This window comes from Sebastes umbrosus, chromosome 8 (assembly GCF_015220745.1).
Source record: "Sebastes umbrosus isolate fSebUmb1 chromosome 8, fSebUmb1.pri, whole genome shotgun sequence".
Classification (NCBI taxonomy): Eukaryota; Metazoa; Chordata; class Actinopteri; order Perciformes; family Sebastidae; genus Sebastes; species Sebastes umbrosus.
This window is the reverse complement of record NC_051276.1, coordinates 28,725,626-28,747,497: the sequence shown is the minus strand read 5'-3', so window position 1 is coordinate 28,747,497 and position 21,872 is coordinate 28,725,626. Positions and strand designations below refer to the sequence as shown.

The following is a 21,872-nucleotide window of genomic DNA, read 5'->3' as shown; positions in this document are numbered from 1 at the left end:
GTCGAAGGGTGCACTTATTTTGCAACCTGGAAAAGCAAAAGTTGCACCTTTGGTCCATTGGAACAGTTCCGAGTCGGGGAAAAAGCCCGTGACCCCTGTAAAATGGGTGCGATCAAAGCCCGGTCCCAATGTCCACCTCACAGACTTTGACAGTCATTCGTAAGAAGTCTGGTAGGACTCAGGGCTGTTAACATTGAGAAATCGTCGAGTGCTTCAGAGCTCTCTTGCAGAATTTTTGAGCCACAACTTAAAGCTAGAGTCGGTAATCTTGATAAACTTGCAGGAGCACGTTAAAAAATGATCCAACCGAAAAACCCAGCCCAGTGTTGCCAACTCTTTTCCAATGAAAATTGCAACACTAGCTCCAAAAGTTGCTAAATCTACCGAGTGCACTTGTCAGGACGGGCTTATTACAGTGCTGTGACAGCCACAGATATTGGATTTCTTTTCTTTTGTCAGATTTGTTTTATTGATTGATATATTTGTTGAAATTTCCATTACATCCCGACTGCAATGTTTTTGAAGAACACTACCGACCATAGCTTTAATACACTCTCTGCTTGAGGGAATTAAGCAAAACTTATAGGGCGCTAATGTTAAAAACAGGAAGGACAAGGGAAAGTCTGAAATCAGAGCTGGAAGAAAACAATAACGGCAAAGACTCCAGTTTTTGTCACATTGACAGCCCGACAGTTTTGATTTGTTTTTACCTAATTTGATCAAACACACTATAATAATAATAATAGAGGCCAGTTATTCTGTTATCCTGCTCTCACATTTTCACTGAGCGAACAAGTGTTAAAGTCTGTGAGGTTTTAGAGCTCAGGCCCGACATTGGGACTGGACCACGGGGAGCATCTATGAGGAGGCTCTCTCCTCGTACGGAGACTCGTAGGCCTCCATGGGCGGGCAGGTGCACACGAGGTGCTGGTCACCGTAGATGTCGTCGATCCTGGAGATGCTCGGCCAGAATTTGGTGTCGGGCCTAATGAAGGGCTGGAAAGGGAGGATAAAATGTGAAAATAGAGTAATTTAATGGGGTTTATTACGCTATGCATATTACTAAGTGATTTACTGGAAAGAATTAAAACAAGGTTTAAAGAGAAAATATCTATATTTGAGAGGCTGAAAACAGCATTTTCTGCCGTTTTTGCATGAAAAATTACTTAAACGATTAATCGATTATCACTATTTGCCTCTGTTGTAGTGGGGGTGGAGGCAGAAATCTCAGACAAATAATTCAAGCATCTTAATGACCACAACACTGGAGAAAATATTTGTCTGTATGCATAATGTAGGAGATGAAATTGCTGCAGCTACAGGGGTTGATGTACGCAAACTGAATAAAACTCATAAATTAGAGTCGACACTGGTCATTGAAAGCATTTCTTCAAAAAACTTTTTTGCTGTTTGCAGCAATTCTTACATCTGACCACTAGATGGTGATACACACAATAAATGTCTCATCTTTAACACCTTTAGCACTACAGAAAAGTTGTAATAGGGGTTGTGTAATGAAGTCTGAGGGATGAGGACACTCACCAAAGGGAAAGCAGCGTGCTCCCTGGAGTAGGGTCTGTCCCAGTTGGAGGATGATATGCAGGCTAAAGAGTGAGGAGCCATCTGCAAACACACACGAGGAGCTTTATAAAAGCTGCTGTAAAGCATCTTTTCACCTCATACAAAGAGACAAATCAAGCCGGTAGCTTACCTTGAGCGGGTTGATGCGGGAGTCCATCCTTCCCTCCTCGATGTCTGCGATCTCCTGTCTAATACCGAGCAGGGCGTCGCAGAACCGGTCCATCTCAGCCTTGTCCTCCGATTCTGTGGGCTCGATCATGAGGGTACCAGTCACCGGCCACGACATGGTGGGTGCATGGAAACCTGGACACCAGCACAAAAAAAAAGAAAATCAGAAACAACTTCTATCGGTTATAATAAACCAATAAAAGTTTATTAAAATGTGTTTTGGTTTTTGTTAATTTTTTTTTTTAAGAAAATATATGATCCTGTATATTCAATGTCTAGAAAAAAGGCACCAACGGTTGCAGAGCGCTTCCACCAATTACTGTAGCATAAACAGTATATATTTTAATTACAATTAGGGCTGTCAATCAATTCAAATATTTAATTGCATTTTTTATCTGTTCAAAATGTACCTTAAAAGGGATATTTGTCATTTATTTAATACTCTGAGGTCAGAGGTCAAGGAACCCCTTTGAAAATGGTCATGCCAGTTTTTCCTCACCAAAATTGATCAAGTTGTGTTGATGCATTAAAGAAATTAGTGGCGTTAAAACAAATTTGCATTAACTTTGACAGCCATAGTTATAATTGAGGAGGAATGTACTGTATATAATTCAGCCAACCATAATCTTGCAGCCTCTTGGCCACGTCCACAGCCTCGATGTTAGCTGTCTTCTTGAATGGCCTCACATCCAGAATGAACTCGTGGGCTACAAAACCTGTTCAGACCAACACAAGAACATCAAGCAGAATATTTCAAAATTTGACATAAGCTTTTTTTTTTTTTTTTTTAAATTGACTGCAGACATCTTTGAAAGTGTAGAGAGAACATAAACATGCATTGATAGAAATTAATGCTTTCACAGCCGTACCTTTCCTGCCCCTGAAGAGGACCTTATAGTGACCTTCCAGCCTCTTGGCCATGTAGTTGGCATTGAGGATGGCCACTTCTGTTGCGTGAAGCAGTCCTTTGGATCCCATCATCTAAACACAGAACACAGGAGTGATGTTAACAGGAAAATTAGAAAACATCCGCTGGACATATTGAAGAAAACAATAATTATTTATATAAGGAACATTCAGAATGAACTTTCTCAGTCATCCTGGTAAAAAAAAAAGTCTAAAATGTGCACATTGTGTTGATTAGGAAACCTTCCTGCTACACACTAGATAAAATCTCATGACAGCACTTACTAAGCTACGTAAAGCGCCATCCTGACATTCCTTCTCAGGCAGTTTATCACAAACTCACTTTAGTTCATGTGACTCTGACATGACACTCACATGACAGCCACGCGACTTTAACAACATTTACTTTGTGACAACAACATGTGAAGAAATGAGGTTTAAATGGCTGAAAACGTCACTTACAGTAAATAATTAAGACAAAAGAGCAGCTACCTTTGACTTTATAATATCTAGAGAATAAACTTCAAGAACATTTTTGTGAAAAGGATTTTTACAAATTGAGATGGGTTGTAGGATACAACTAGGGATGGGACGATATTTTATCGCGGATCACGATAGAGAAAACTCACAATAAGTTGATCGTGGTGAATTCCAATTATCGGGATAACCGTGAATATCCTCACGAGTGACTTGAAGAAGCTGTCTAGCTCGCTATCATGTTAGAGAAGTGAAAAATAGAGCCTGATTTAAAAAATAAATACTGGTATCATGTGAGAAAGAACACAAAGTTGTTATTTTTTAATTGATTTATCCTTTATTTATGCAGGGGGACTTTATGATTTCGTTACTTGAGATTTTTTTTCATTCATAAGGATATATAAGGACTAAAAAAAAAAGTGTATCCCATCTGTAGTGCAATAAAAATGTGTTTCCTAGCAGTGGTTCCTGTATGTTTTACCGCCATTTTTAAGTTTTAAAAAAGGTACAACTGATAAGATTCAGCCACTATGTCGTTCCATTGCATTTACTTCACAACAAGTGGTTGCCAGACACTTACTGTCAAACTCAACCAGTTTTTTTACCACACTAACTGGCAACTTGATTGCTGATGACAGAGATACTAAGTTATACCAACGTCCTTATACTATTGGCTCACAAGCCTTGTTAGAAGTGGGAAACAAACATCTGATACCTTCTACAGATATAAACAAAACATTCATTTTGGAACCGCAACATTTTTTAAATGATTAATTAAAAAAATTTTTTAGGAAAAGCCATACTTTTATTCGGCAGCTTTCTACAAGATCTATGGACGTGTTATTTTTTTTTAAATATTCATCTACATAAAAATGTTATCAATAAGACATAAGCATATTTTGATGATTGACAGGATAATATTGTCAATCGCAGTTATTTTAGCCAGGATAATCGTGACATAACATTTTCATATCGTCCCATGCCTCGATATAAGTCAATAGGATTTCATTTTCTCAGCTGATTAAACTGCTCTGAATTCAGACTACAGATTGTTGCACCATTTGGAAGAGACACACCTCTGGAGATGAATCTTTTCCCATTTTTTGCTTCTAAATATTTCTCCATCGTACTCTCTGTCAGTGTGCTTTTGCGTCAGGATTTTATTAAATACTTCCGTTATGTCTTGTGTCCTTCATGCTCTCTGGTGTCAAAGTTTGTGAAACATTTCATGCCGTCTCGTCGAGATAACAACAAGAACACTGATTATTTGTGCTGACCTTGATGTAAGCCCAGGAGATTGGTAGGATGGCGCTGGAGCCCCAGGGGGCGGCGCTGATGGTGCCCAGCGAGCTGCCGCTGTTGACTGCATACATGGGAACCACCGGGTGGCTCGGCAGGAACGGGGCGAGGTGGGCCTTCCTGGTGAAGAGTAGATGAATGCCATGAGAACAGACAGTCTCAAAGTGTTAAAAATGTGATGCTGGTTGATTGTGATCAAAGCATCTTATTGCTTTTACAGAATAAATATGCAGGTGTGCCCATATACTCTCAACTGACAAGAGGATTACGGTACATTTAGCACCCTGTTTAACATATTTCCACTTCATCCAGTGAGTCTGGATCATAATCTATATTCTGACTTACACTCCAATCGGCCCCATGCCAGGTCCTCCTCCACCGTGAGGGATGCAGAAGGTTTTGTGCAGGTTGAGATGAGACACGTCGGAGCCATAATCTCCAGGACGACACAAACCCACCTGGAAAACAGCGCAAGGAAGAAAATTTGTTGCCATTTCTAGAACAGAACAGAAACCTTATGTTTTCATGTTACGCTGCCGTTTCCTCTCTCTCACCTGGGCGTTCATGTTGGCGCCATCCAGGTACACCTGGCCGCCGTGCTTGTGAATGAGATCACACACATCTCTGATCTGCTCCTCGAACACACCAAAGGTGGACGGGTAGGTGATCATCATGGCTGCCAGACTCGCCTTGTGTTTATCCACCTGGAAGAGAGGGAAGGATTCATCATTAGTACTAAAATTACTGATTGCATTATGGACTGTTGGGGACTCGCACCCAAATTTGACCTGGCAATTAATTTATACAGCACATTTCCTGACACGTAAACTCAAAGTGCTTTCCATTTAAAGACAAAATATAGAAATATAGGCATGAACATAACATAGGCAGCATAAACAAAATAAATATAAGAATACAGTAGCATACACTCAACTAATAAAAACCCCAAAACATAAACATAATCAAATAGAAACCCCTGCACGCACGCTGTTATACACGCTTATTTACCCATCATGTCCATCCATGTCCGTCCATGTTTGCTCCTTCTAATCAGCAGCACCTGTGGTCGCTGGCATGTGGCCTATATTACCTGAGACCAGCCCCCCCCCCTACTGCTTGGGAGGCACATTACACCTTACAAAATAAAGAAATACATGTATCCTACAATTGGAATGCAAACAGTCCAGCACTCACCAGCGCCTTGAGGTGTGCCATGTCGATGTTGCCTTCCCGGTCCACCTCCACCACCTGAACCTTCATGCCAGCCATCTGAGCGCTGGCTGGGTTGGTGCCATGGGCCGACTTGGGGATCAGACAGACCTGGAGGTGAAAGGAAAAATATAAATGTAACAGGACAGAGACACATTTGTAGCCTGATGCAAATTCAGCTTTTGTTTTCGGTGTATGTAACAATAACATTTTTGACTAATGATATTCTAGTAACCATTCAGGCTACGACTGCAGGATGAGCTCTCATTATCTAAGAACAGCAGAACAAAACAACCTCATATTTAGGCTACAAGTGGTGAACATTATTACAATTCATCTCCTTGAGTGAGTTTGTACAGAAACAAGACCTAAAGGAAGTCAGACAGATTTTTTTAACCCAAAATATATTAAGTTAGAAATCAAAAACAGTTAAGAAGTGGTGGTTTGGCCTTAAGAAATATTAGTTACTGTTGTTATACTGCAGAATAAATATTAAAAATAACTTCTTCACACAACAAAATGCAGGACTATTATGGGTTTAGTCTGTATGAGGAAATAGTGTAACTTTCAATCTGGCCAACACCCAACACTGGTGCCAATGTGTAACCAGCCTTCAGGTCACTAATTGATTTTATCCCTTATTAGGGCGACACTTCTGACATTTTGAAACCCACAAAAGGAAACTGGGGCATTTAGACCTGTGGGTTGGGTGACATTGACAAATGACTGACTGGGAAAACATTGCAGAGCATGTCACACCAGTGACTTGCAGTTCCCAAAGTCTTAAAACCTCCAAATATGGAATCTTGAAAGCAGCTGGCCTATAGCGGGATCACAGCTTTTTCGCCCCTTTGTTTGCACAAACTGTTGTTAGTTTGGACCTTGACTGTTTCAAGGGATCAGGCTACTATCTAAGATGTACTTATGAGGGAGCCATTAAAAAACAATGGCCCATTTAGAGTGCAGGAAAAATACTTTAGTCAGCCAGTCTTTAATCTGTGGCGGTGTCTTATCTCGCCTTCTCCTCGAGCTACTACCAATCAGCATGTCCGGATACTGAAGGCATTTCTAACCAGAATAACTGAAACAAGTTAATCTGTGTTGTCAAAGTAACCTATAACCCTGGAACAATAAAACTGTCTGATATGTACTCATGCCCTTTATTCTCCGTCAGTCAGCAAAATCAAAGGAACTACTGGTGATAAATCGTTGTTAGATATCAGCGCTGTAACTGTGGTCATAATGATGCAACATACATCTAAGAATAGCAATAACATTATTGCTTTTAGAAGCACTTCAATCTTGTTTCAAAAACATGGACGTTTTAAAGTTTTATTCTGAATACAGTTTTGTGTACCATAAAAAAAATGACCAATTGATTAAAGGAATCTTAGCCGACTAAGACCAAAACGACCATTTAGTCGACTAACCGCAGCCCTAACTGAGACCATTTCTTGGATGGGAGCAGTGACTTGTAACCTGCTGCTCGCTGGCTGTAGTTTCATTATAAGACAGACAGACATGGGAGTGTGTGTATGTATCAACCCTCGGCAAGAAAGCAAATAAGCGTATTTCCCAAAATGTTGAACTATTCCTTTAAAAAGGTCCAGTGTGTAGGATCTGGCGGTATCTAGCGGTGAGGTGAGGAGATTGCAACCAACTGAAGCCCCTCCTGTGTGCCGAGCGTGTTGGAGAGCTACGGTGGCCGACGCAAAAACACGAATATCCCTCTCTAGAGCCAGTTGTTGTAAGAGTAGCGTAGGTAATTTGGAGCAGAGCCAGTGTGTATGAGGGAAGTGAGTGGTGAAGCAAGAGAGAGAGAGCGGCGGCGACGGGAGTGAGTAACGCTATCGACTCCGGCCCAAGCAGGAAAAGTTAACAGAGTTTAGTTTGTCCATTCTGGGCTACTGTAGAAACATGGTGGTGCAACATGGCGGACTCCGTGGAGAGGACCCGCTCCCTATGTAGATATGAAGGGCTCATTCTAAGGTAACGAAAACACAACAATCCTTATTATCAGGTGATTAATATTATATTCCATTTCTGCCAATAGATCCCCCCTAAATGTTACACAGTGGTCCTTTAAGTATATTGTTCTCTAAATTGCTGCATATGGCTCGGATTGTAAGATTCCTTTGTATTGTTTGCTTGTAGTTCAGATAATCTGGAGATTGAAGCTTAATTACATTAATCCAATTTAGTTAGGTAGCTTAATCAGATAAACGCGTTAAGTGTTTAAATCCTATTAACTTTCTCATAACACTAATTCAGACTGATTTTCAGTATGACTGCAGTCCAGTTAGGCAGCACACTTACACTTCTTGAGCTCTCTCCCTTTGAGTTCAGGTAGGCTTTTATGGCAGCCAGGCCAGCGTATTCTCCCTGAGCACCACTGGAAGACAAGACAAACACATTATGGTCATGTACCCCACACACACCCACACCCACACCCACACACACACACATCCTTGCCTCAGCACAGTTCAAAGATCAGTCTACAGGCATTACCAAAAGGGGAGAGACAGATGGCATGAAAAGCTAGCTGCATGATAACTCTCCAGGCCAATGTAGCATGGTGTGCTGCTCATAAACCCTCTGCTGCTGATAAAGTGGTGATAGACGGCATTCGACTACTGGATACTGACTAAAGTCTGAAACCAACTACAAAGTCCCAGAGACAAAGGGAAACTCCTGGGTTTTCACTTGAAATAAGGTCTCGCTTTCACTTTTCTACCCTCAGTCAGAGTTCTGGTCACCGTTAGATCACTCTTTTATCAAAGTATGATAACTGGATGTGAAAATTAGGACTGCTACTGATGATTATTTTCATTGGCGATTAATCTGTTGATTATTTTTTTAATGAATCGATTAGTTGTTTGGTCTATAATGATGAAAAATGTCCATCAGTGTTTCCCAAAGCAAGATGACAAATGTCTTGTTTTGTCCACAACTGATATTCAGTTTAATGTCACAGAGGAGTAAAGAAACCAACAAATATTCACATTTAAGAAGCTGGAATTACTCAAACCAATTAATCGATTATCAAAATAGTTAGTAATTAATTTAATAGTTAATAGCTATTAGTCACTTAGACACAAAAACATGGGAAAATACAGACCAGGTTGAAATTACCCATTAAAGGGAATTAGTCAAGCATCACTTTATTTTTGTGAACTAAGAGTGTTGTGATGACCTGGATACTGGTGTTATATGCAAATTTCTACTGCAACAAAAAAGGCAGGTCTTAACCTGTTTGGCTGGAAGGAGATGCTGTCATAGCCCGTCACCTCACAGAGGTCCCTCTCCAGCTGTTTGAAGAGCTTCTGGTAGCCTTCAGCCTGATCAAGAGGCACGAAGGGGTGGATGTTGGCAAATTCCCTCCAGGTGATCGGCTAAAGAAGAGAGAAGAGAGCAGTGAGCCGGACAGAATGCAACTTTCCAAAACCACTTAATGTTAAGCTTGAAACGTGGCTTGAATTACTCACCATGAGCTCTGAAGAGCTGTTTAGCTTCATGGTGCAGGAGCCCTAAAGAAGAAAACATTTTAACATCACATATCTTCATGATATGAGATACATTTCTGCCAATCTGAATATCTTTGACTTCAGGTAGAACTAACCAGTGGTATCATGCTGTGCACCAGAGAAATGTCCTTGTTCTCCAGACGCTTCATGTATCGCACAATGTTGGTCTCAGAGTGATAACTGGAGATTGACCAGGAAGACAAAAATAGGATTAACTGAGGGAAAATGTATCACAATAAATTTCTGCAAAAGTATTAAGTAGCTTGCTTACTAAGTGCATTAGTAGGATGCATGACAAAGCATTTTTTTTCAAGTATGTCACAATCATTAGGCCAGAGACCAAACAGAGGACTTAAGACATTAGGAGCCCTGATACCAGACTGTCTTTATGACACTAATAAAGATAATATGCTCCAAGAGAAATGCCCTTGGTGCCACTGAGGCTTCTATCGTTGAAACCCCATTTTTTTTACTGCACAAATAATATGTTACAGTTTATTTTAAATAATAAATTAAGCCAGATCTCGAAGGATTGCCAGTGGGCATAGAGATGAAGGCTGCACTCAAACCAGATCCGGTGTTTCGGCGGTGTGGGAGAGTCAAATTAAAGACCCATTGACTGCGACAATTAACGTCTTCCCTCGTGGCTTTGTTGTACAGCTCTAGATCGGCGGTTACGTGCCACCGCAGAATGACGACGGGTTGCGTTTCCCCAAAACTTGATCAGTTTCTACTTTTCCGCCGCAGGCTGCCCGATCTGGTGTGCATGCAGCCCAACACTAGTTGCATGTGTATTAAGGGCTGTAAATTATATGACTAATGTTTGAACATTTTTATATTTTTGGATTATTGCACCACATACTGGTTTCAATATGCAACCATGATAAGAAAAAACAGAGTACTAAAAATGCTTTGAAGCAAATCCACCCGTTTCTCATGCCACAAACAAAACATTTAACACCAATAGCAAGGGCTGCAGGGCTTCATATCAGACACATTTCCATGTGCAGCTGTTTTTGATACCAGACAATCAATATGGAAACTCAGATTCTAATATTTATAACCCAACATGTCATAAAGACATAAAAGAGTTTGTGCAGTTTGGTATAGTGGTAGACGATTTGCTAAAAGGTTGTAATTTAACTGAGAATACCAACCTGTTAAAGACCTGGTGCGTGAGGTACTTGCTCGTCCTCTTGAAAGGACTTCCCATGATCCCTTTCACCCGCTCACCCATCTTCTCAGCGATCAGCTCCTGAGAATTTAGCATGTCAAATTAATGCAGGTGGTGTTTTATTTTGAAAGTCTATAAAATAACAATCACTATGCAACCCTGAAGCAAAGACACAGACAAAACTGATAACCACATTTAAATAACAGATAAAAATATAAAATAACAATTAACATACTGCTGAGGATTCACAGCCAAAGACCCAGAGCAAGTCATCCAAGTCCCTCTCAGTCACCGTCTCATCCAGAGAGACACCCAACTGTTGACAGAGAGTTAAAAACAATATTAACAGCATGCCTTTGATATTCAAGCCTCTGTCTTAAAGTGTATGTTCACTTGGCATTGGCTGACTGAAGTAGGTAAATAAATAAAGTATAATTTTAGTTAAAACAGCTTTGTGAGATGTCTAATAACCCTAGGAGTACCTAATCCCATTTATCTACACTTTATGGTATGATTGTATTTATTATTATCTCCCATTGAGATCAGAATCTCTTTTTATAGGGAGTCATGGCAAAGATGGCAGCATAAAAAGTTTCACATAAAAGAACACAAAACAGCAAAAAACAAGATTGTAGATTAGGTCCACTGGAATGGAATAGCTGGAGAGCTCTGAAAATAACTTTAAAATGTTTGGTATCAAGCTTATTAAAGATAGAAATCATTGAAAATGCTTCATTCTCTATATAAATTATAGGAGGTTCACCACAGCACTCAATCGCCTCTTACTTGGTTTGAAAATTACCAAAATGAGAAGAAGGCTAAATGCATTTTAGATGTATACCACAGATGGATCAGTAATAAATTATGTTTCATCTAGCAAGTAGGCTGTCCATAAATTAAATTATTTAGTCATGATTAAATCGCATGATTTTCCGTAGTTAAGTGCATTTAATAGCAAATTAATCCGGTGAGATTTGTCAAGTATTTAATACTCTTATCAACATGGGAGTGGGACAATATGCTTGCTTTATGCAAATGTATGTATATATTTATTATTGGAAATCAATTAACAACACAAAACAATGACAAATATTGTCCAGAAACCCTCACAGGTACTGCATTTAGCATAACAAATATGCTCAAATCATAACATGGCAAACTGCAGCCCAACAGGCAACAACAGCTGTCAGTGTGTCAGTGTGCTGACATGACTATGACTTGCCCCAAACTGCTTGTGATTATCATAAAGTGGGCATGTCTGTAAAGGGGAGACTCATGGGTACCCATAGAACCCATTTTCATTCACCAGAGTTTCTATCAGTAAAGAAAGAGTGGTTTGACTGGTTTATTGTCCTTTGAAGATTGCTTCTAAAAGCAATAAAGTCATTGCTATTCTTAGACGTATGTTCCATCATTATGACCACAATTACAGCGCTGATATCTAAGAATGATTTATCACCGGTAGTTCTTTTGATTAGGTTGACTGAGTGTCTGCTGACAGAGGTTAATAAAGAGCATGAGTACATAAGCCACAGAGTGAAAGTCCTATCAGAAAAAACGTTTTAAATTAAAAAAAAAATGTAAAAGAGCATAGCAGTTGTTTCTACAACATTTGGCCATTTATCTAGATATCATCTAAGATTTACATTACAACTATTTCACAAAGCATCAGCCTTTTTTAGGCATCAGACTAATTTGTTTTGAAATAAATTAAGACATTATTGGAAAATGGGTTAAATATATATAATTGCTCCACCCCAATGACTATGATAGTTAGTTAGTTAGTTAGTTAGTTAGTTAGTTAGTTAGTTAGTTAGTTAGTTAGTTAGTTAGTTAGTTAGTTAGTTAGTTAGTTAGTTAGTTAGTTAGTTAGTTAGTTAGTTAGTTAGTTAGTTAGTTAAACGGTGGGTAATCCACCTGTGTACTGCTTTCCAAGAACATGATGTCCTCACCACTCCCTCCGTGTAGACTCTCAGGTTTATCTCCCTCTGCGCGGCTCTCTCAAAGATGTCTTTGGCCGCCACGCTACAGCTGATCTTTAGAGTGTCGAAGAACATCTCACTGTGCAGCCGGTGTCCTGCTCTCTTCAGACCTAGAACAAAGTGTGCAGTACATTCTTTAGATACATAAATAACTGAATACATGTTATATATTCATGTACAGTGGAACTGGATAGGAAAATGGGAAGAGTTTATTATGTTTTGCATTTTCCCTCATTATGCATGATGAACAATGATGACATATTGGTCTCATTATTTGTCCACTATGTGTTAGATGTTGTCAGTGATCAAAACGATGCATCTCACCACAAATTAACGGCAAATTCACACAGTTAACAACAATGAGGCCACTATACTTTAAGTCCAGAAAATTATCCTGATGCTGCATCAATAAAAGCTTGATTTCAAGCTCACAAAAACAACAAATTTACCTTCAGCAAGGATCAGAGCAGCATTGTGTGTCCTCTCTGCGATGTGTTTGAGTCCCTGAGGACCATGATACAGTGCGAACATAGCAGCCATGTTGGCCAGCAAAGCCTAAGAGTCAGAGGTTAAACAACAGGGATGAAAATGTTATTTGGTCAAACAAAGATTAAAGAAATTAAAAATCATTCTTCCACTTCAGCTCATTGATTGATAGCAACTACAAATAAATAAAAACACACATTCTCCCATAATGGTTGTTCCAAATTATGTAACTTCTTATTTCACTTTCTTTATTTATATGTGGTCATGATAAAATGTACAAAATGCGAGCCTGGTCATACCTGTGCAGTGCAGATATTGCTGGTTGCTTTGTCTCTGCGAATGTGTTGCTCTCTAGTCTGCAAAGCCAGCCGATACACCTCCTTACCAGCCGCATCCCTGAAATGTAAATGTTTTTGTAAAATGTTCCCAAAGGCAGCTTTTGAGTTTCCTCCATGGTTTTAATATGATGCCTTGTCATTTTATAAAGTGTACACTAAACTTCCCTCCAAGTTTTCTGACCAATGAGTGTCGTGTCTCACCTGGTGACTCCAACCATTCTGCCCGGCATCATCCGGATCAGGTTGTCTTTAACAGCGAAGAAGGCAGCGTGGGGACCACCGTAGCAGAGAGGAACCCCAAACCTCTGGGAGCTGCCCAGTGCGATATCAACGCCAAACTCCCCGGGAGGACGCAGCACACAGAGGGCCAACAGATCTGTGGCACAGCAAGCCAGAGCCTGGACGGGTAGAGAACAAGGGTATAACCATAGACTGTATACAATATGGACGTAGTCTCCGTGACGTCACCCATAGGTTTCTGAAGAGCCGTTGTGAAGCTCAAAGTTGGTGGCTCCGGCCGTCACCATCTTGGCAGTGACGACACAGCCCAACTCCCAGTTAATCAAAAAATGGGCAAAGAGTTGGATCGTCAGTGGAGCTGAAGCAGTACCAGGTACAAGGCTGTAAACATGTTTATTTCTGCTGTAAAGTTAGGCATTTTAACATGGGGGTCTATGGGGATTGGCTCCCCTTTGGAGCCAGCCTCAAGTGGTCATTTGAAGAACTGCAGTTTTTGGCACTTCCGCGTTGGCTTAATTTTTCAGCACCAGAGGCTGCTGCTTGGGGATAACCAAGTCAATGGACATAGTTCCCATTTGGTCATAAACAGACAACTATTCTGACTAATTTGTAGCAGGTGGTTTGCAGTTAAGCCACATATATGTCAGAGATGAACACTTCCTGTAAAATAAAGGTCTAATCAAATCCTGATAGTGGTTTATGCACATTCCATCCCTCCATTAAAGCTGAGCAAAGCCAATTCTTCCAAGTAAATATACTACAGTGTCATCAGCATAAAACTTTAAGCGGAGCTGCTGTGAAAATGGGAATTTAGGGTGTTTACTGTATCACTTCCTTGAAACACCTTGAGAATGAAATTCAGATATTGGATATGGACACAGAAAGTGACCACACACAACATATGTGCTTTTACTTCGTGGTGAAAGCTCTCTTACCCCTCCCTTGTGCGCCCGATCCACGAGGGCTGTGAAGTCTTCCACCCTGCCATCAGTGTCCGGATACTGGAAGAGCACACCGCTCACATCCTTCCCACTGAAGTCCATCTCATGAGGCAGCTTCAGCACAGTTTTCACCCCGATGTAGCTGCAACATGACAGTGAAAACTTAGAGGGGTACTTATATATATATATATATATATATATATATATATATATATATATATTTATATAGAGCACATACATTGATGATTTGTGTACAATACATACTTGGCTCTGGTCTGCACCACAGCAATGGTCTGGGGATGGCAGCGTGGGTCAATGTAGAAGGTTCTTCTTTTGTTCTGTCTGTGAGGAGTAAACGCAAATAACTGGTCAGATATATACAAACGTTTATGTATCAAAATGCATGCATTTGCTTAGTTTCTTCTTGTGGTCAAGACGCAACTTATTCCCAAAGTTGAACAGATATTAGCTTAAATTCATTTGATTTGATTCTATTTCACAACACAAGTGAGTAGTAAAGTAGTAGGAGTAGTAAAGATTGTCCCCCACATCACCGCTTGTGTTTGTGATCGGCTTTTAAATACCTGTGGCAGAGCTGCATGGCCTCAGCAGCAGCCGTTCCCTCATCAAGCAGGGAGGCGTTTGCCACAGGCATGCCGGTGATGTCGCAGATCATGGTCTGGTAATTGAGGAGGGACTCCAGGCGTCCCTGAGCAACCTCTGGCTGGTAGGGTGTGTACTGGGTCACCCTGGGGACAAGATTTTAACTTTATTTTTTTATTGTCACATACAATCGTACACAGCACAACATGGAGAAATTTCTGCATTCAACCCATCATAAGCATTAGGAGCAGTGGCCTGCTGTAAAGCTCCCCCGGGTAGCAACTTGGGATTCAGGGTCTCACTCAAGGACACTTCGACATGCGGACAGGAGGAGCCGGGAATTAATGGATGACCCGCTCTAACCCCTGAGGCACAGCCGCCCAGGGCAGACACAGTGAAACAACAGAGCGAGTTTGGGCACGAGGACAATAGCACAAAGTTGGTGGTATTCAAGGATCCGAGACGGGACAGTGGAACGCATTGTATGTCTCTCCCAAACTCTGGGATTTTGGAAAAAGCGTGGGCAAGGATGGCTGAAATGGATTTGCGAGAAAGAAAATTTTGCTCAGCAGAAAGCAGGAGAGAAGCAGATCATCAGATCTCACATGATTCACAAGGCTTCGTATTAAGAGCATGAGTAACCAAACCTTATCAAGAAACATCATTACTCATCTGTGATAAGAGGAAGCAAGCTAGCTGCACTTTCAAATTTCCATTTTGTGTCTTATAAAGGAAAGGTCACACGAGGTCACTCACCAGCCTGCATTCTCCAGGAGATTTCGCTGGATGGGCGGCGGTACCGAGCAGCTGTAGTAGCCCATACCGATGTAGGACCTCCATACTTTGTTCTGTGATGCAATCTTCTGTAGAGTGTCCAGAACCTCATTCTCACCTGTAAAATATTTAATTTATGATTATCAGTACATTTACTCAAGTAGGAATTTGAGATACTTGTACTTAACTTGAGTATTTCCATTTTATGTGACTTGTTTATGTACTCTATTACATTTCAGAGGGAATATTGTACATTTTACTCCACTACATTTATTTTTAGTTACTTTACAAATTTAGATTATTAATACAAAATATATATCAACTAATAAATGATTACGTATTATTATAGGTTAAGTTACCAAGCAGTTTATAAAGAAGCTCCACCTTTACCAGCTGCAACATTAAAGTGATGAACACATTAATGCATCAATAATTATATGACACGACATGGTAGGGTTGACGCTAATAATATTATCCAAAAAAACAACAGATTTGTTTATACATGTTTCTATACTGTTTATAATACGTACTACTCATCGAAAAGCAAAACTAGGACCTAGCAATATTGGATTTAATGGATTTTGGGCTCAATGTAATGAAGTAATTTTTCCAGGTACTCCAGATGTAGTCATTTAATATATTACGTGTTTTCTCAGTCGGATATCCAGGAACTTTTCTACATCACAATATATGTCGCAACATAAAATAACATACACAATAATACATTTTATCCATATCAACCCACCCGTGCTGTGGATGCATGTGACCAAACCACAATTAAATACAGTTTCTTCGTCAGTGTAATTAGAGATGTCTGTGTTTCGGTGTTATCAGTTACATTTATTAAGTCACATGCAGTCCCTGACCTCATGTTATCGTACATAAAATGATCACGAGTGCAGCGAGACACGCAGATTTATATTTTAGGAAAAAGAGCGTTAGTACGGGATCAGGAATTAATATTTGAAGATATCCTGAGTTGAGGAATCTGAGAGAATATTGGCTATAATGTAGGATGATTATACATAATAAAACTACATATTTTAAAGTTTGCATTCCTGAAATAAATAAAATAATGTCAAACAAGATATGCCAAAAGATCTGATGAACAGCATCTTGTCTCTCATGTGAGGAACTGACTGTACAAATAATATGATAATCAATGTGGCATGCAATCTATTAGAGCTGCCACACACTCATACAGTATAAATAAAAAAACTTTCCCACCTTAAAATAATTTAAAATATTTTTTTTTCAAACTGAGTTTATACTACAAACAAAATATCAGAAGGAAAAAAAAAACACCGCACAATTGAATTTAGGATGAAAAACATGGCACATATAATACGTTTCCGTCCATCTCAGGGGCAAACATCAAGAGAGGGACTACAGCCATGGTTTCTTTCCCGATGGCCAGTTATTTAGCCTCATTCCCCGGTGCTGTAAGGAAGCTCTGCCAATGCACAACCAGCCTCTGAGATTCCTCTGGCCTTCCTGGCTGCCTAGCAACTCCAAGGAATGGACAATACTGGCCGTCTGAACCGACAGCCCTAACTACTCCTGTTTTCGGAAAAGAAAGACACCTCGGCGAGAGGGACTGTAGCAAATATACAAGTGGATATTTACAGCTTCTTCCAAAAGCTAAAGCGGTGCACATTCACAGTCTGGAGCCGGCGAATCGGCCGAATTCAGCGATTAAGGATTATCAACATGTTCAGGGTGACCCGTTAGTGTGTATTTCTGTGTGTGTTTTGGTGTGTGTGTGTGTGTGTGTGTGAGTGAGAGTTTGTTTCAGTAGGGAGGACTGCTTTCCCATGGTCCCAGAGTTCTACAGGGCAGCAAAAAATCCTGATTCAGAACCATCCAGGAGGTCTATTGTTGGAGAGAGAATCCCTCGCTGGCTCTGCAAACTGAAGCCCTCCAGAGCTGAACAAGCAGAAAACCAGCACGGCCTTCAGTTTGTTCCTTCAGCATGGCTTGTTGCATTATGAGACCCGACAGAGTCAGAGGATGGGCTGACATAAGGGCGGATCACAATGACTAGATAATAAGGAAAAGCCACACTACCTGAGGACTTTTGTAGTTTAACAACAATCTTTTCTAAATGTTGGATTTTCCAGTGGATCTCTGGTGTTAAAGCTGACTGTCTCAAGCGAATTATCTCTACTGTCAAATCAATGACTCGAGTTTATGGTTGCAGAGTCCTGCAATAGAGTCATGTCAGCATTTGTTTATCGTGCACAATCACACACAAGGTTACATTAAATAGAATATGTAAGAAAGCCTATGCTACGGTTGTAACTAGGGCTGCCCCCTGTAAGTCGATTAGTCGCCTAATCGGTCGTTTTAGTGTTAGTCCACTCAGATTTCTTTAGTCAATTGTATGCTCTTTTCATGCTGAATAACTTATTTCTAAGAAACGTATGAGCACATCTCTGGTAAACACAAGATTTAAAGTGGCGCTTTTGTGTGATTCTTTGTGGAGAAACTCAGTTTTACAGATCTATTGGTTAAATCAACTAATTGATTAGTCGGCAGGGCTCCAGAGGGACCATTTTGGTTGCATTTGTGACCAAAAATCTGTGGAGTGTGACTAAATATTTCATTGGGTGAACCGGTGTGCCTGGCAGGTCCGTCTCCGTGTGTGTATGTGTGAAACCGCACCCTTTTACTCCTCCTTGAGTGACATTACAACCATAAAACATACCGATAATTCAAAATGAAGAGAACTATTATTGTTTTTATGTCAAGAAAAATGCTGTGGTGCCTGTTACACCTGTACCCGGCCCTGAACGGCCAAGCCCAGACCGACAACGTCAACAGAGCACCACTCCGCCACCTGTCTCCGGTAAAATACCTAATCCTGATCAGAGGCGCCAGATTAATTTCACAAGTGGGAAAGGCAAAAAGCATTTGTGTGTGTGGGAGACACTGTATTAAAGGCGCGGTGAAACATTTTGGGTGCACCTAAATTATATGCTGATGCACCTAAATTAAAGAGTTAGGCAACCATGTAAAAAGTTAGTCTGGAGTCCTGAGTCGACAAAATCGTATGAGTGTTAGTTGACTAAGAATTTCTTTGGTTGAAGACAGCCCTAGTTATAACTCAATATTATAATTTATCGATTTTAATTGGTATTGCATTTGTGACATGATTATATTTAGAGCTGAAATCAACATAAAAAATAAATGGCAACTATTTTGATTTATATTTTTATTTTTTTCTGGTAAAAAAAGGCTAATCATTCCCTAGTTTCAGCTCCTCGCTTGTGAAACATGCTGCATTTCCTTGTAAGAAATTGTGATAGGGATTTTTTCACTATTTTTTTTACGTTTATATCCGGAACAGTTCATGAATTAATTGAGAAAATATTCAGTTGCAGCACTAATTATTATGTTTGTTTAACAAAATTATGCTTATATCAAGCCAACTGTGATTAAAAATTAATATGTTTTATCACATGTAACCCATAACAATGGAACAGATTTCATTGTATTGCTTGTTTTGAATGTGATATTGAACATATTTGGGATATAATGAGATGTATTGATACCAGAAAAGATATTGCTAAGATGTTTTCATCCATAGGCCTACTGCCCCATTCTTATTGTATTATTTTAATGTTGCACTTCTGCACACATAACAGATCCAGTTCAACAAATTAGCATAAACCTCCCTCTAAGCAGCACATATTATTCATGTAAGTCATTATTTATTCATCTTTAACCAGGATTAACAAAAAGAAAAACCATCTGATTTTACAGAGATCTGCTATTAAAGCCAATTTACTTTAATTCACTGCAATCTCTTCTATTGCTTAAATAGATAAAAACCTCATTTCTCTAAATTGTGTTTTTTTTATTGGAAATAACCCAAAACAAACTCGTCTAACGGGAAGACTGGTGATGAAATGTACACATATTGCATAGGAGCAAAGAAAGAGAAAAACACATCCAGGGCAAAAAAAAATCCCCATGCAAAACATACCCAAGTCACCTTATTAGGAAGCCCCTCGGCTGTGATGTAATGTGAACGCTGTAACCAGATTGAACTGGACTTGGGACCCGGAGCTCAAGGCTTAACTTTACACTCCAGTTGCCATCCTATGAGCATCGGCTTCCCAACAGGAGATTGGTGCCGCTCGCCGAGTTTCGCAAAAACAACTCCTAATATGTTCAGAGGAAGACTTAACAAGAGGAGAGCTGCTCCACGACACACAATAGAGGTGCAACCTACATTCCTGCCCCTCACTTGGCTTCCTCCTACTGGGAAAAAACACACATCACCATGCAAAAGAGCTGGAGACGAGGAGGATAAATACACTGCTTTTATACTGCTTAACAATACATCTGCTTATATAATGTTTATTTTTGTTTATAGCTTATTTTGTATATTGGTATAATTTCAATTTTTGTATTCTCATTTTATTCTAACGTTTTTAATTTATATTCTTTTGTTATTATATTGTTTACTTGCACCAACAAAACCAAAGCAAATTCCTAGTGTATATACTACACTATACTTACATCTGGCAATAAACACGATTCTGATTCTTTTACGCGCATGTGGATGATATTTAGCCATTTTGGATCAAATTTTGGCACATTTGCATCGATGTTAAGCATGCATCTTTTCAGCATTAGGATGTCACATATTTACATCAATAATAAATATATTATCAATAATAAATATATTAAAATGAAGGTAAACTTACAGATTGGATCATCCATTTTCATACTCCTCTGCATACGGATGGAGGATGGAACTGTGTCTTCGATCAACTGGTCCATTGACTGAGAATAAAAAAACAGTATTATAATAAATAAAAGCCTGTGAATACCAGGTAGTGTGAATATATGGCTCAAAGCAAGTATTTTTTATGTTGAAATTTGGTTTATTATAAAAGGAAAGCATGTTTTCCACCTTTACCAGCTGCAACATTAAAGTGATGAACACATGAATATATCAATAGTTATAATTCAGTGATATAATACACAGTATATGATTCTGAAATGGACCATTCTGCATAATTAATGCTTTTACTTTTGGTACTTTAAGTATGTCTTGATGCTAATAATTTTGTAGTTATTTAATGTGTGATATGGTTTATTATAAAGAAAAGCATGTTTTTGCGCCTATTTTGGGGGGGGTGATGAGTATAGGGTAGTTAATCTTACCTCGACTCCCAGAGCATCCAGCATTTCTCTCTTCTCCCTCTCACCTGGACCAATGTGCCTCTCTGCAAAGTCATCATGCCTGGGTAATATCCTCTCTATCTGTCTGGAGGAGACGGCTGCAGACGTCCTCAGACCCCGGGCTGCTGCTGCTGCTGTTGTCGGTAGAGACCCCCCGCTGGTTCGGGTCCTGCACTGAAGTTTCCAGACCACGCGGCTCTTGCATGGTGCGCTGGGATTCACAGACTTGGCCAGGAAGATCCCCCAGGACTTGGCGCAGGTCTGCATCTCTAAATCACTTCAAGCAAAGACAAAGTCTTGCAGAGACACTGGTGAGGTTAAACCCTTTTTCCTCCCCTCGCACGGCACTGCACGGCACAGTTATCCAGCCACAACTGAGATGGATGCGCTGATCCCTGCAGGACTCTCTCTCTGCCAACTCCTTCAAACTGCGGTTAGTTTTATACGACTGCACAGTTGCACAAGAGCGGACCAATCAGAGAGGAGGGAACTGAGTGACGTAGTGACGAGCCCCGGTCAAACAGCTGCTGAACTTTCTCACGTGCCCAACTGAAGAGGAAGAGAAAAGAAGAAGTATCACTCAACACATTATTTCAAAAGCACATGTCAAAGTTCACACAGAGCCCTCACTAAACTGTTCCTCTATAGAATGTGACAAAAGATGCTTAAAAGGTCATTGTGCAGGTGTATAAACCAATATCCCCATCACAAACACACATTTCCTGTCTTTTTTTAATATATATGTAGAGATACAAATATCTCTACATATATATAAAAACAATATGTATATATAAATATATATATATAAAAATATGTATATATATAAATATGTATATATATAAATATATATATATATTTATATTTATACATATATATATATATATATATTCTATATATATATTTTTTATATATATATATATATAAAAAAATAATAAATATATATAAATTAATATATATATAAAATATATATATAT

General features: G+C 39.6%; 1 protein-coding gene across 1 annotated transcript; it reads right to left on the bottom strand.

The window, feature by feature from the left end:
* Positions 1 to 575: 575 nt before the first annotated feature.
* gldc (glycine dehydrogenase (decarboxylating)) lies at positions 576 to 21,438 on the bottom strand. The gene is made up of 25 exons (XM_037777634.1): positions 20,881 to 21,438; positions 20,418 to 20,496; positions 15,685 to 15,820; positions 14,910 to 15,074; positions 14,590 to 14,667; positions 14,320 to 14,467; positions 13,346 to 13,542; positions 13,106 to 13,202; positions 12,770 to 12,875; positions 12,291 to 12,430; positions 10,574 to 10,654; positions 10,322 to 10,419; positions 9,260 to 9,344; positions 9,126 to 9,167; positions 8,890 to 9,032; positions 7,957 to 8,032; positions 5,626 to 5,751; positions 4,986 to 5,135; positions 4,777 to 4,889; positions 4,410 to 4,551; positions 2,619 to 2,730; positions 2,370 to 2,465; positions 1,712 to 1,884; positions 1,543 to 1,623; positions 576 to 996 (listed from the first exon to the last, which is right to left on the bottom strand). Exons 1-25 carry the CDS (start codon positions 21,163 to 21,165, stop codon positions 859 to 861), a joined length of 3,087 nt encoding a protein of 1,028 aa, XP_037633562.1. The 5' UTR covers positions 21,166 to 21,438; the 3' UTR covers positions 576 to 858.
* Positions 21,439 to 21,872: the final 434 nt, after the last annotated feature.

Bases quoted from the DNA above. Each gene is read 5' to 3' on its own strand.
- gldc (XM_037777634.1), bottom strand. From the start codon at position 21,165: ATGCAGACCTGCGCCAAGTCCTGGGGGATCTTCCTGGCCAAGTCTGTG. The intron at 15,075-15,684 runs GTGAGTGACCTC...TCTTGTCCCCAG, and splicing joins CTCCTGGAGAATGCAGGCTG to GGTGACCCAGTACACACCCT. The intron at 1,885-2,369 runs GTTGGCTGAATT...GCTGGTGTCCAG, and splicing joins CAAGAGGCTGCAAGATTATG to GTTTCCATGCACCCACCATG.